The 13,512-nt window shown below is 54.6% G+C and overlaps 1 protein-coding gene across 1 annotated transcript in view; it reads right to left on the bottom strand.

Moving 5' to 3' along the window:
• Positions 1-13,512, bottom strand: part of DNAH2 (dynein axonemal heavy chain 2) — an 80,887-nt gene that overhangs the window by 45,177 nt on the left and 22,198 nt on the right. The window contains exons 12-23 of the mRNA XM_034989515.1: positions 7,754-7,900; positions 6,814-6,970; positions 6,350-6,589; positions 5,901-6,089; positions 5,556-5,703; positions 4,927-5,119; positions 3,094-3,294; positions 2,863-3,019; positions 2,381-2,555; positions 1,837-2,000; positions 879-1,040; positions 675-778 (exon numbers count right to left, since the gene is read on the bottom strand). Of these exons, the coding sequence (XP_034845406.1) occupies positions 675-778; positions 879-1,040; positions 1,837-2,000; positions 2,381-2,555; positions 2,863-3,019; positions 3,094-3,294; positions 4,927-5,119; positions 5,556-5,703; positions 5,901-6,089; positions 6,350-6,589; positions 6,814-6,970; positions 7,754-7,900 (2,037 nt within the window). The remainder of the gene's footprint in view (positions 1-674; positions 779-878; positions 1,041-1,836; positions 2,001-2,380; positions 2,556-2,862; positions 3,020-3,093; positions 3,295-4,926; positions 5,120-5,555; positions 5,704-5,900; positions 6,090-6,349; positions 6,590-6,813; positions 6,971-7,753; positions 7,901-13,512) is intronic.

Below are 13,512 nucleotides of genomic sequence, written 5' to 3'. Positions count from 1 at the left end.
ATAAAAATCTTAAAAAAAATAATAAAATAGCCCATTCCGTCCTCCATGGCCTCAAAGGCCTCTCCTATCATGTAATCGAAAGAGCAAAACTTGCAAAATAAAATTATGAAGTATTTAGAGGAAAGTACAGAGAGAACGCAGGTTTAACCCTGGCGGGGGGGCGGGGGGGGGGGGGGGGCGGGGGGGAGGTCTTCTTAGATGAGGCCCAGAGGCAAAACCCATGAAGGAAGAAGGGAATACCTTTGGCTACATCAGAATAAAACCTTTTGGGGGTGCCTGGGTGGCCCAGTCAGTTAAGCGTCCGACTCTTGATTTCAGCTCAGGTCATGATCTCAGGGTCGTGAGATCGAGCCCCGAGTCACGCTCAGTGCTTGAGATTCCCTCTCCCTCTCCCTCTGCCCCTCCCCCCCAAAAATAAAATAATCTTTTTTTAAAAAAAGAATAAAACCTTTTGTAGACAGAAGACGTCAAGACAGAACAGAGCGCTGGGAGATGGCGGGGGAAGGGAACAGAGGAGCCGGGAAGGCCAGAGGACCCAGGACGGCATGGGAGACAGAGGACGGGGCGGGCTCAAGGGAGGGAAGGCTCCCCGGGGGCGCGTGTCTGTGGGCAGGGGCAGGGGGATGCGGTCGCGGGCCGGGGGGGTGGCCCCGAGGAGCGAGGAGCAGCCTCACCTCTCTCTAAGGGCGGGGTTGCGAAGGTCCGAGATGAGGGGCATGGTCCTCTTGAACTGCTCTATTTTGGAGCGAGTGGTTTCGATAATTTCCCAGTTGCGGTCCTGGGCAGACATGGGAGGCATCGGCAGGCCTGGCCAGCATCCCCGCGCCGTGACCCTTCCTCAGCGGCTCGCCCTCTGCCCCCCGCCGCCCCCCACGCACCTTGTACTCTTTGGCCAGCCTGGTGAGACGGCGGAAGAGCCCGTGTGCCATCGTTTCCATGGCCTCCGTCTGCAGCGTCAGGAACTGGCCCGTCTTCCACTGGTTCCAGTTCTCCTCCCAGTCCCGTGTGATCTCCCACACCTGCTGCAGTGCGTCCAGCTCCTGCACGGCCAGGAGTGGGAAGAAGCGGTAAGGGAGGGCACTCGGGCCCTCCTCCTCCTCCACACACGGCGGACGGAGACCCCGCGCTTGCACTCCTCTGGCCGCCCCCCGGGGGGCTGGCGGCGGGACTCAAGCAAATGCAGGGACACACACGTTTGTAGCAGCCAGATCTGCTCGAAGGCAGGAAGCAGGCCGGATGTCCACACAGCGGAGGATCACTCAGCACCTACCGCGCTACAACGTGCGTGAACCTTGAAAACGTTACGCTGAGCGAACTCAGCCAGACACGAAGGCCATTTGTGCCAAATGTATGGGACGGAAGATCCACGAGTGGTCAACGGGGGCTGAGGGGAGAGGGTGTAGGTTTCCTTCTGGGGTGATGAAAGCGTTTCGGAGCCAGAGGTGATGACTTCACAACATTGTGAATGTACGAAATGCCACTGAATCGTTTGCTTTAAAATGGTTATTTTGTTGGGGCGCCTGGGTGGCTCAGTCATTAAGCGTCTGCCTTCAGCTCAGGTCATGATCCCGGGGTCCTGGGATCGAGCCCCGCATTGGGCTCCCTGCTCTGCGGGAAGCCTGCTTCTCCCTCTCCCACTCCCCCTGCTTGAGGTTCCCTCTCTCGCTGTCTCTCTGTCAAATAAATAAATAAAATCTTTATAAAAAAAACGGTTATTTTGTTATCTGAATTTTACCTCCTTTTTTTTTTTTAAAAAGGTCCTCGTGCTCCCATCTTCCTGGTCCTGCCCCCGGCCCCCATCCCTGCTCAGCACAAGGGCCTAGCCCAGCACACCACCTTCTCCAGGTTCTGCAGGTCCTTGGAGGCTGGCTGCTCGATCTTGAAGATGCCCAGGTTGGAGCGGAGACTGTTTTCTTCTTCCCGCATGGCATTCAGCATGGCCCGCACCTGGGCGATCTGCTCCAAGGCTGCCTGATGTCCCACGTTACTGGTGAAGGGGCCTGTGGGAAATCCAAGGTGAAAGCCATCGTCCCCTGGAAGGACCGTCATGGTCCTCCTACCTCTTTGTGGGCAAATCTCCCTTCTCTCCTCACCCGACGGGGGCAGGAAGGAAAACGAGGGAATGCATTGCAAGTATGATGATTCACTTTAGCAAAAACTCCTACATGTGGTGTGAGAATCAGAACCGGGTGGGTCACGGGAAAGAAAGAAAACTGGAAATGTTGTGAGCTGGGCAGTGTGACCAAAAGCACCAGGCCTTCATCCCCTCTCCCCAGCAGCATCCTTCCTCTGCTCAACCTTCTCCCTACCTCCTGGGGCCGAGGCTTTGAGACACTGGGTCAACACAGAGGTAGAGGGGGAGAGCTCAAGAAAGAGGTACCTTTAGATTCAAAGTCTTCCAGGAGATTATGCGCTTTCTTCTTGAAGTCGTCCGCTGAGTGGATGAGGCCTGTCTTGAATTTCTCCTTGTGTTTCTTCAGCATTTGTTCACTATCCAGCAGGATTTGTTGGAAGATGACCCACTCCCCGTTGAGATGGTCCAGCATCTCTAGGACCTGGGGACATCAAGGAGGGGACGATGACCCATGAGCAGGGGGTCTATCCACAGCCATGCTCTTAGGGCCTTGTTTCTGACCCCGTGGACCAGAGTCTTAGGGCCTAAGAGAAATCCATAAGCCGACCCAAACTATCATTTGAGTTCTCTGGCTCTCCGAGGTCTCGGGGTCTTGCGCCTTCCGCCCAGCTCACTCCTCTGCCGTCCTGCCTGGCGGCCCAGGGCCTACGACGTGGGGGTTAACTTTCTCCCCGAGCCACTGCCGCCATGGGCCCGACCCCGGTGGATGGCACGCCCCGGGAACTCACGTTCTCCTGAACCGGCACCTCGTACTTCTCGAGAATGGTGAACTGCTCGTGGATGGGGGGGATCTGGGTCTCCAGGTTGGGCAGGTCGTGCTGCAGGGTCTCCATGAGCTGCAAGCTGACCCCCAGTTCCTCCAGCGTCTGGGGAGGGTGGCTGATTCTGAGGGCAGGCAGAGAGCACGCAGTGGGCCTCCTGCCCCGCCCGCCCCCGCCGCCCCCTGGAGGAGCCCCTACTTGTCCCCGTTGTCCTGCAGGTAGGCGTGGAGCTCCAGGAGGCGCCGGGCCGCCATCTCCTTGAGCAGGGTCGTGAACTTGTTCTGCCACTCGTTGCAGTGCTGTACCAGCGAGAACTTGAGGTGGGAGCAGTCCAGCAGCACGAACTGGATGTTGAGCACCGTCTCCTCCTTCTGCACGTTGTTGGCAACCTCCGTGTAGCTGCAAGGGCCCGTGTCCCCGCTAGGGCGGTTTTCTCTCGGCAGACAAGCCCTCCGCCCTGTCGCGAGTTTGCGCTCGGGTGGCCTGCCCCCCGGACCCGCGCGGTAGCTCCAGGTACTCTGCTGCTCTGGGGGTGTCCCAGCCCCTCGGCGAGAGCCTACCGCTCCCCCACCCCTGCCTGCGACACAGCAGCCGCACTCCTTCGTCGGGCATTCGAGGCCTCGGGGTGGCCCGGGGCGGAGTACCCACTGCTGCTCCCCAGCTCTGCGGCCCCAGACAGCCTATTCAAACCGGTCCGAGCCCCAAGTTCTCGTCTGTAACACGGTGATAATCACAGAACCCACAGCACAAGGCTGCCGAGAGAAGGACGTGGTCCGCCCTACCTAAACCCCTGGGGCGCGGCCGGCCCCGCACCCGTGTCCGAGGCCACGCGCTCCTCGGTGCACGTGCGCGCGTGTCCCCATCTCCGTGCCTTCCTCACGCTGTGTTCTCCGCCTGCAAGGCCCTCCCCCCGCCCCTTGCTGCCTGTGAGAGCCCCACCCACTCCGCCAGGCCCTTCACGCAGCCTTTCCTAATGTCCCAGCCCTTCCACGGCTTTGCACGCCTGAATCCTACTTCTTCTCGCACCAATGCTTCTGTGGTGACTACATCTGCACAGTGCCTTAGAGCGTGCAAAGCGCTCTCGCGAGGCTCCGTGACCCCACAACCTCGGGCGCCCCGCTGGCTCCGTCCATGAAGCGTCTGCCTTCGGCTCAGGTCGTGATCCCGGGGTCCTGGGATCGAGCCCCGCATCGGGCTCCCTGCTCCGCGGGAGGCCTGCTTCTCCCTCTCCCTCTGCCCCTCCCCGCTGCTTATTTTCTCGCTCTCTCAAATAAATAAAATCTTAAAAAAACGATACACAGGGGCGCCTGGGTGGCTCAGTCGTTAAGCGTCTGCCTTCGGCTCCAGTCATGATCCCAGGGTCCTGGGATCGAGCCCCGCATCGGGCTCCCTGCTCCACAGGGAAGCCTGCTTCTCCCTCTCCCGCTCCCCTTGCTTGTGTTCCCTCTCTCGCTGTGTCTCTCTCTGTCAAATAAATAAATAAATAAATAAATATCTTTAAAAAAAGAAAGAAAGAAAGAAACCAAGATCCCGGGACACCTGGGTGGCTCAGTCGTTAAGCGTCTGCCTTCGGCTCAGGTCATGATCCCAGGGTCCTGGGATCAAGCCCCGTGTCCGGCTCCCTGCTCGGCGGGGAGCCTGCTTCTCCCTCTCCCGCTCCCCCTGCTTGCGTTCCCTCTCTCACTGTCTCTCTCTCTGCCAAGTAAATAAATAAAACCTTTAAAAAAAAAAAAGTGCTTGCTTCTCACCCTTCAGGCCTTTACATTTGTTGTTTCCCAACAGGACCCTGTGGGTGCGCCCCACAAAAAAATAAATAAATAAAAGACAAGACCATTCCCCTAAATTTTGTCCAGCTCTGATGTGACCTCTACCCCTTGAGAAACAAAGGTCCGATGCCCTAGCTCCCGATCTCCTCCCAAGGTTGCGGACACAGGTTTTCTGCAGCTCTCCCTTCCCCAACGCTCTTCCCGAGCCCGTCGGCCTGGGCCTCCTCCCGGGATGCTAGGCTTCCCAGCCACCTTCGCTCCTTACCGGGCAATGTCGGCATCAAAAGAAGAGACGGGGGGGTTGAGACGCTGATAGCGGCGAATAAAAGAGTCCTTGTTGATCTCCCAGATCTCCCGATACAAATCCCAGGTCTTGAGGTAGTTCTGCAGCAGGCTTGCGTTGTTGGTCATGCCGCTGCTGATCTGGGCCTGGATCTTCTTGATGTCCTCGTCTCGCTCTTCAAGAGCCAGCAAAATGCTTCTCACTCACTCCCAGCCCAACCCAAGCTCCAGCCTGGGCCCTGGCCACTGGATCCTCCTCTCCAACACCACCTCCCCAAAGAAATACAGCTCAACCGTGAGCATTCGTAAGCAAAGGGGGAGTCGGATCCAGCCCGAGGATTCAGAAGGGCGCCTCCTATCCTGCCCCAGTCCCAAACTCGTCCTTCTGAATCTCCCACCCCAGTCCCAAAGCCCTTGAGCGTGAGTCACTTACCTTCCACTCCGACCACCACCCTTGCTCCCTTCCCCGACTGGCCCCCGACCTGGCCTTCCCAGCATCACGGAGATGACCAGCCCCACGTCTGGAAACGGCCCCGGCTTCTCCTCCTGGCTCTGCCCCTCCCTAAGTCTCTGATGGCCCTGCACCCGGTGCCCTCCCCACTGCCCACTCACCCACGATTATGTGGATGGGGTCACGATGAAACTTGCGCCTGATGAGAATTTCGGGGAGGTGGTGGAAGACAGAGATGGTGGAGAAGAGGTGGTGGCCAATGTCATTGACCACACCTGCCAGCGTCTGCAGAGTGGGTGAGAATTCCACCTGGCGGTGGGGGGAAACACAGGGGAGATGGCCTCAGCGTAGGCCATGGAGCCTCAGGACTGGGAAGGCTGAACACCGCAGAACCAGCCCTGGAAGCCACAGGATGAAGTCAAGGCCAAGGGATTTAGGGAAGTTTAAGGATTGAGGGAAACCGAAAATAGAGACAGTTTTGGAACATCAGGGGTCAAGGTCCCCACCTGTGCCACACCTCCCTGTGTGTCATTCTGCAAAATGACCAGGACTCGGAAGAGGGGGTTGGGCGTGGTCTTCCCGTCCCCGTTGATGGCCTTGGACAGCTCCAGCAGCGACCACTTCACGTTCAGACGCAGGGCATCCTCCATCATGCGGTCCAGCCGAATCGTGTACAGCATCCACTGCTGCTGAATCTGGGGGAGGGCATGGGCAGAAGGGCGGGCCCTCAGGGGAAACAGGGCCAATGGGGAAGGCAACAAGCTGGTTAAAGAGAAAGGTAGGATGCGGAGTCCCGAAGGAAGAAGGTTTGAGAGACTGAAGGTTGGGTGAACCCAAGACGAGAGCAGGGCGTCTGAGAAGCCCCCACAAAGGGTAGACAGGAAGACCAAGCGAAAGTTCCGATGGCCCCCGGAGGGCTCGCGCAGCCACAGAGCCTTGGCCCCAGGACCCGCACCTCAGGGCCGTCATTCTTGAAGACTTCGTAGGAGTTGGTCACGATGGCCACCACGTCCTGGTGCAGGCTCATCAGTTTCTGCTGAACAGCCGCCCGGTGCTCCCGCTGGTCCTCCTCAAATTCCAGGTCCCTGTATACCCGTTTGCTGCTGATGCGCACCAACAGCGTCTCGGATATCTCTTGGGCTCGCCAGCCAATGGTCAGAGTGGAGGCCTTGAACTCGTTCACGATGGTCTGCACCTAGAGTCAGACCGCGCCCACAGGGAGCCTCAGTTTGGGAAGAGACCGTCTGGGCTCCGAGCTATCCTCCCACCCGTCCTCGAGCCAGAGCTGCTCACATTAAAAATAATGTACCTCAGCATGCTTCATTTTTCACACTACTCCCTGGTCTCTGTACTGATCACCCACACACCGGTCTTTGGGTCGGCCTTGCAGACCTTCAGAGCCTAGTGGCCAGGACCCACCTTGCTGGCATGTATTCGGCATTCTGTGATGAAGAAGGCGCTGGCCCCCTTCAGGGCCCAGTGCAGTTTCTTGAGTCCAGGGTGGATCTTCTTATCCAGGAATCGGATACGTTCTTTGAAGAGGGCCTGCTCATCTGGGGACAGCATGGCAATGATCCTGTGTATGAGAGAAGACTGGCAGTGGGTGGGCCACGCTCTGCAGGCCTCTCCTCCGCACCAGGAAACTTGGTGGAGACATCGGGAAACTCACAAGGCTACACCGTGCTTTCCAAGAAAACTTTCACCAATAGTGGAAACGCTCTACACTTTGTGCTGTCCACGAACGGTCGCCACTAACCATGAAGTGTGGTTGTGGGGCATTTGACATGTGGCCTGTGCGAATGAGTAACTCAATTTTAAGATTTTATGTAATTCCAATTAAGTAATTAAAATAGAAATAGCCACGTGCCACTGAGGGCCACCATATTGGACCGTGTAGTTCTAGACGCCCAGACAAGACTGCTGGCTCCACTCACTTGGACTTTAACTGGGCTGAGAGAGGTGCCCAACCCAGAGCAAAGCCTCAGCCAGAGTTAAGTACCAAGGGTATTGAGAGAAGGGTGCGAGGGTGGCCTTGGTTCAATAACACCGATGTTATCCTGTGCCCACAATGCTAATGCCCCCAGTTTCATTCTAGAAAAGTGACCCGGGCCCACAGTATACGTGGCCCCAGTGACCTGTGGGGTTGGAGAGGACCAGGTTGGGTTGTTTTTGCTCTCTACCCTGAAGCTAGAAGACAAAAGTGCAAGGGCCATACAAGAGGGTAGGAGAAAGCATTTTTTTGAGATGGTCAAATGTAAAGGATAGATCCTGCAGGAGATAGACGACATCACGGGACAGATAAGACACAGAGGGGGCTCAGAAGGCGCACAGAAGGCTGCGCTGAGGACTGCAACCTTACCGATTGTAGTCTCGAGCCACAAGCAACAGGTTTTCCCGAAGAATGCGCAGGTCCTCCGCGCGCTCGGCCACATTCATCACGTAGTGGGGCGTCTCAAAGAGCAGCCGTTCCCAGTAGTCAATCTCCACAAAGAGAATCAGCAGGGACCTCGGGGAGAAAGGGCAAGGCAGCTCAGGGGATTGCTGGAGGGCCTGACCTGGAGCCAGCAGCGGCCCCAGGGTGGCGGGCTGGGAGGCACAGAGACAGAGATAAGAAATGAAGCAGAACCTCCCGGTAAAGAAGGCTGGCTGGACTCACTGACTTTTGCTGCCCTCCCTGCCCAAACCCCCACAGCAGTAAAGGGGTACTTTGTGTGTTTAGGGCATAAACCCTTAGAGGCAGATCAGAAGCTGAGAAGCCGCCGGGTAAGGAGCAGAGCCGGCACCCTCAGGGGGCGATGGAGACCATTTGTGCCGTGGGGCTCTCTGAGCCCCAGGGTGGTGTCTCCGAGCGTCTCAGGAAGGGAAGCTTGTGGAAACAGCTCCCCACCTGTCCCTGCCCCTACTCTGCACAGTTAAGCAAGTTCCCTCATCACCCCAGCAGAAGATGGAAGGCTTCTTGTCTGGAGAGACAATACAGAGACAGACCGATGGAGGGTCTTGGACTGGGGACCCAGACCCGGCTGAAGGAGGGGGTGTACTGAGAGGAGGGGACATTAAGGGTCCACGTGCACACTGAATGTTAAGACCCCCAGGCTTCTTTTCCCACCCAGCAACCGGCGCTCGGGCAGCTGGACAAACACTCTCCAGAACGAAGCCCAGAGAACTGCCCCGTGGCCTCTGGCCAGCCTGAGGGGTGAGTTCCAAGGACGGTGCCCTCAGGGGTCCCCTGGAAACAGCCCACAGTTGATGAGCCCCACGGCCGGCTCAGCAGAGTTTCCAGTCCATTTTCCAGCTCCCTGCCCTTGAAGATGGACAACCAAGGATCACAAAACATCGGTCTCTGTCCTTCCTAGCACAAAAGGCAGGAGGCAAAACAACCAAAGAGAAGAAAAGCCAACTCCAAGGAGAGACGAGGGGGCAGGGGCTGCGCAGAAAGAAAGCTGCCCACACCAAGTAAGAAGACGCAACAAAACTGTGTGAACATCCTGAGAGAGAGAGAAGAGCATCCGTGACCCAAAACCCAGAAGAGCTCTTGGAAGTTAAAGACGATAGCACGACATTAATGAACAAACAAGCCCGTTAACAACGAAATCGACAGGAATCTCTTGGAAAGTAGAGAGAAAGACACAGAGATGGAAGGCAGAGAGGACTTTGCATGAAAAAAAGAAAAGAAAACTCCCCAGTAGTAATTTTTATATTAACTACATGTCGGAAGGATCATACTTGGGGCAGTATCGGGTTGAGTATTCAAACGGATTTCAGCTGTTTCTTGTTCCTCTGTTAAATGCAATACCAGAGGAATTTGACTTGTGCGTATGGCCTCCCATCCGGGGAGCTTCTCGCCCTTCCCTCCCGGGTGTCACAGCCACGTCCTAAGTGCGCCACCTCTGAGATCAGCCCCTCAGACGCCCTTCCACCCGAGCCCAGCGTCCTCCCAGGTCCAGTACTTGCCCTCCCAAAGGACCTGATCTTTGACCTCACACCGCTGACCACGGGCTCTCCTCCCGCCTGTGTGTCCCCCCCATCACCGCCTCCTGATCCACAGACCCTGCCATCTGTCACTTTCACGGTCCTTCTGCCACTCCTCACTTGCTCCTTAGCATAAGCCACCTAGTGGAACCCCAACCCTGGTTCAATCTGCTGCCATCCCCCCGCCACCATGCAGGCGGCCCAGCAAGACGGGACCACATAGATGAGCACCCCGAGGGCTCCCCACGCTGCATGTGGGGGCCTCCCCAGGCTGCCCCCCTCCTGTGCTCACGGCCACCTCCGGCAGCGCCTCCCCACTCTCAGACCTGCCCCTCCCTGTCTCTGCAGAAAGCCCACCTCCTACACCACAGGGATAAAAAAGCCATCAGGAGACTCCACGTACTTCCCACTATAAAACCCAGAAGCCTGGGGACTTGTGTCCCACCCACGGCTTCTCCCGTTTAGGACGGAAGAGGCCCTCCTCCCTCCCAAGGCCAAGGCCCCCTCCTGGGCTCTGCGTCCTGACACGGTTTCCTCCCGCTTCCTCAGATGCCACCCCCTCCCGCTCTCCTCAACAGTCAAAGAAGGCCAAGGTTCTACCATCTTGAAAAAACCAAACCCAAACCGGCCCCCCAGACTCCGTATCCCTCTGCGGATACCGGGCCCTGCACTCCCCTTTACTGCGCACCTTCCACATAGAATTGTCCTCGAGAACTCCTCTGTCCTCTTTGCCTCCACAACTGCCCTCGTCAAGTCTCCCTGGGACACCTTGTCCCCAAGCCCTGCAGGCCTCCTCAGACCTGGCCCTCCGCCCTCTCATGCTAGACTCCTCCCTGCCTTGCCTTCCTGGGACGCGCTCTTGCGGGTGCTGGAGACCCTGCAAGGAATCTGCTTGCCCCGCAGCTCCCTTCAATGCAGGCTCCTGGAGGTTCTTCACATCCAGCACTCTCCCCGGGCGAGCTCGTCCATGCCCACAGCTTCAGCTGCCTTCTAGAAGCTGCTGACCCCCAGATCTACACGGCTAACGGGAACTCTGGATTTGCATGCCAACTGCCTCCTGGATGTCTCCCCGCCTCGGCCCACGGGCACTGCGCACACACGTCCAGAAACAAACTCATGGTCCACTCTGCACGCAGGGAGCTCCTGGCTCCGGTACCAGCCCCGTCTGCTGCCTAAACCAGAGCTGCACGCCCTCCCTCAGCCTCACTGTGCAGCATCCAACCCACTCCCAACTCCTTGGGTTTTAGAGTCAAAGCAAAGTTCAGAAACTCCACTATCTCCCAGGCACCTGTGGCTCAAACACGATGCCAAATGGCAATTGGACGTTGGCCTAAAGTTGATGGAAGAGTGCGTGGTCATCCATCTCAAAGAGCAAAGACTCCAGGCAATTGCTGCCATGTGGGACGAGCGCCCGGCGTGACTGAAGCGTCTGATTTTTCAAGAGGCCAGAACACAGAACTATTTTCCTATATAAAAACTGTAACCAGTTAAACATTCTCATGGAGATGAAGTGGTGGAAGTCGGAGGGGGAGACGAACCATGAGAGACGATAGACTCTGAGAAACAAACTGAGGGTTCTAGAGGGGAGGGGGGTGGGAGGATGGGTTAGCCTGGTGATGGGTATTGAGGAGGGCACGTTCTGCATGGAGCACTGGGTGTTAGGCACAGACAATGAACCATGGAACACTACATCAAAAACTAGTGATGTAATGTATGGTGATTAACATAACAATAAAAATTTTTAAAAAATTCTCATGGAGGAAAATAGACCCATGACCATTAAAACAATAAAAATAAAATACCCAAATTAACCAATTAAAAAGAGACGTCTATACGTAACATCTATATGCAAATTTTATATATATGACATCTCTTGTTAATTGGTCAATGTACATGGAAAAAATGATTTATAGACATTTTATGCAGATTTAAATACACTGAAAGAAAAAATGCTATTCTTGGACAGAAAGACTCAAACCTTAAAGATGTTCATTCTTCTTAAGTTAACCTATAAATTTAACCCAATCCTTGTTCCTATAAAAATAGGAACGGAACTATTTTGGGGACTAAACAGATTGATTCTAAAGTTCTTATGGGAAATAAATATTAAAAATATCCCCCTAAAACTCTGCAAAGGGAGAGGAATGAGGTCAATAATTAAAGCAGTTGGGTTCCTTCATATGAAGAGACAGACATACCAGCACAGAAGAGTGAATCCCAAAATAGACACAACTCTCCGTGGGAATTTGTTATGTTATATAAATGAGATCAGGTCAACTGGCTAGCCATCTGGGGATTAAAAAACACAACTCAGTTGCAAATGCAGCTCTCTCCCTACATCAAAATAAGTTTCAGAAGGATCAGACATCTACATGTAAAGAATAAAATCATAAAATGCCATAAGTAAATAGAGAATATTTTCAAAAATTTTAAAAAGCTTGAATTAAAAATCACATGATTTGTAAAATCTGTGTGGTTTCTTTTCCTCTTTTTTAAGGAACGTGTACTTTTTAATCACAATCAAAAGCCCCCACAACCTGGAGATGCTCTCATGAAAGTCCATGTTCTGAATATTACCGAAATGCTACTTGGAAGCACAATGCGGTGAAAATTCCAGAATATTCTGTGTCTGCTCTACAGGCAAGCACTGAAATAACAAAATAAGAAATGATATCGTATTTGAAGTTTTGCAAAGGATTATATCTTCACCTTTACTGGAGAGGAAACTTCCGGTGAGGGAAATTATTTTCAAGTGAATAGGCCTCTCTCACACGTGAACGAGCAGTGGATTACCAGGCATTGAAGGAAACCCTCCAAAGTAAAAGAGAGAGAGGCCAAAGCCACGGAAAACTGCTTTCAAGTTAGGATTCCAAGTCCAGCCAAACGTCCAACAAGGGGAGGGCAGAAGACAACTGTGGTCAATCCCATAGAAACTCAAAAAATTTGCCTCCCATGCACCATTTCCCGGAAAGCTAGTAAAGAATGCACTCCACCAAAATGAGGGTCTAAACCAAGAAAGAGGAAGACAAAGAAAACAGGAAATCCAACAAGAAAAGAGGCTGGGGGCAGGGGGGGGGGGCGGAATTCCAGGCTAACGCCTGAGTAGCAGGCCTTAAAACCAACCAGTTCTACTGACTCGGGAGGAAAGAGAGTTCTAGCAAGGGTAGCTCTAAGAAAGACAGGAAACCAGTTCAGAGAGTGAGGAAAAATACGACCCATCTGGGCCGATTCGTGACAGTGAACAGTGTGCTAAGAAAAATAGCGAAATAATTATCAGTTCCCAAAAGAGCAAACAACGGACAAGCCAGGAAAGGACCATCACCACAAAATTCCTCCGCCCAGCCGCAAACGGGACTAACAGAGTCATAGTAAGATAAACACTGAATCCGGACTGAACCAAAGCTGGCATGAGAGCTACTCTGGACGGATAGCGGGGTCTGGGCATTTCTAGCTGCGCAAACGCATCCGCCCGTGTTCTTCAGACTGGAGGCTCCGGATCAGTCTCCCTGAACGCCGTGGCCAGCCCACGTGGGCGAGTGTGTTCCCCAGTGTCCCACCGAGATGTCTCTTCATTTTGTCATCTTGACGAGATCTTCAAAGTAACTTGAAGGCCTATCAGCAGATTTTAACGTGTCGGCCGACAGGACGGACTTGGATGATGCCGTCTCGATTGTTGAGCTGAACTCAACATCCTAGGAGGAACTCTTTCCACAGGGATGCTCTTGTCTTTGCCAGAAGTGTGTCAATTAATCTCCAGAATGCACGTTTTATTTTGACAGATAAAATTTCTTTTTTTTTTTTTTAAAGACTTATTTATTTGAGAGGGAGAGCACGCGAGCACAGAGAGTAGAGGGAGAGAAGCAGACTCTGCTGAGCATGGAGCCTGACGCGGGGCTCGATCCCGCGACCCCGAGATCATGACCTGAGCTGAGATCAAGAGCCAGACACATGACCGACGGAGCCACCGAGGCGCCCCAACAAATAAAATCTCCTTAAGGGCGCCTGGGTGGCTCAGTCGGTTAAGCGACTGCCTTCGGCTCAGGTCATGATCCTGGAGTCCCGGGATCGAGTCCCGCATCGGGCTCCCTGCTCGGCGGGGAGGCTGCTTCTCCCTCTGACCCTCCCCCCTCTCATGTGCTCTCTCTCTCT

The sequence above is a fragment of the Mirounga leonina genome, unplaced genomic scaffold (assembly GCF_011800145.1).
Source record: "Mirounga leonina isolate KUSES-001 unplaced genomic scaffold, KU_Mleo_1.0 Mir_488, whole genome shotgun sequence".
NCBI lineage: Eukaryota > Metazoa > Chordata > Mammalia > Carnivora > Phocidae > Mirounga > Mirounga leonina.
The sequence above is the reverse complement of the archived record's forward strand: the minus strand, read 5'-3'. Positions and strand labels throughout refer to the sequence as shown.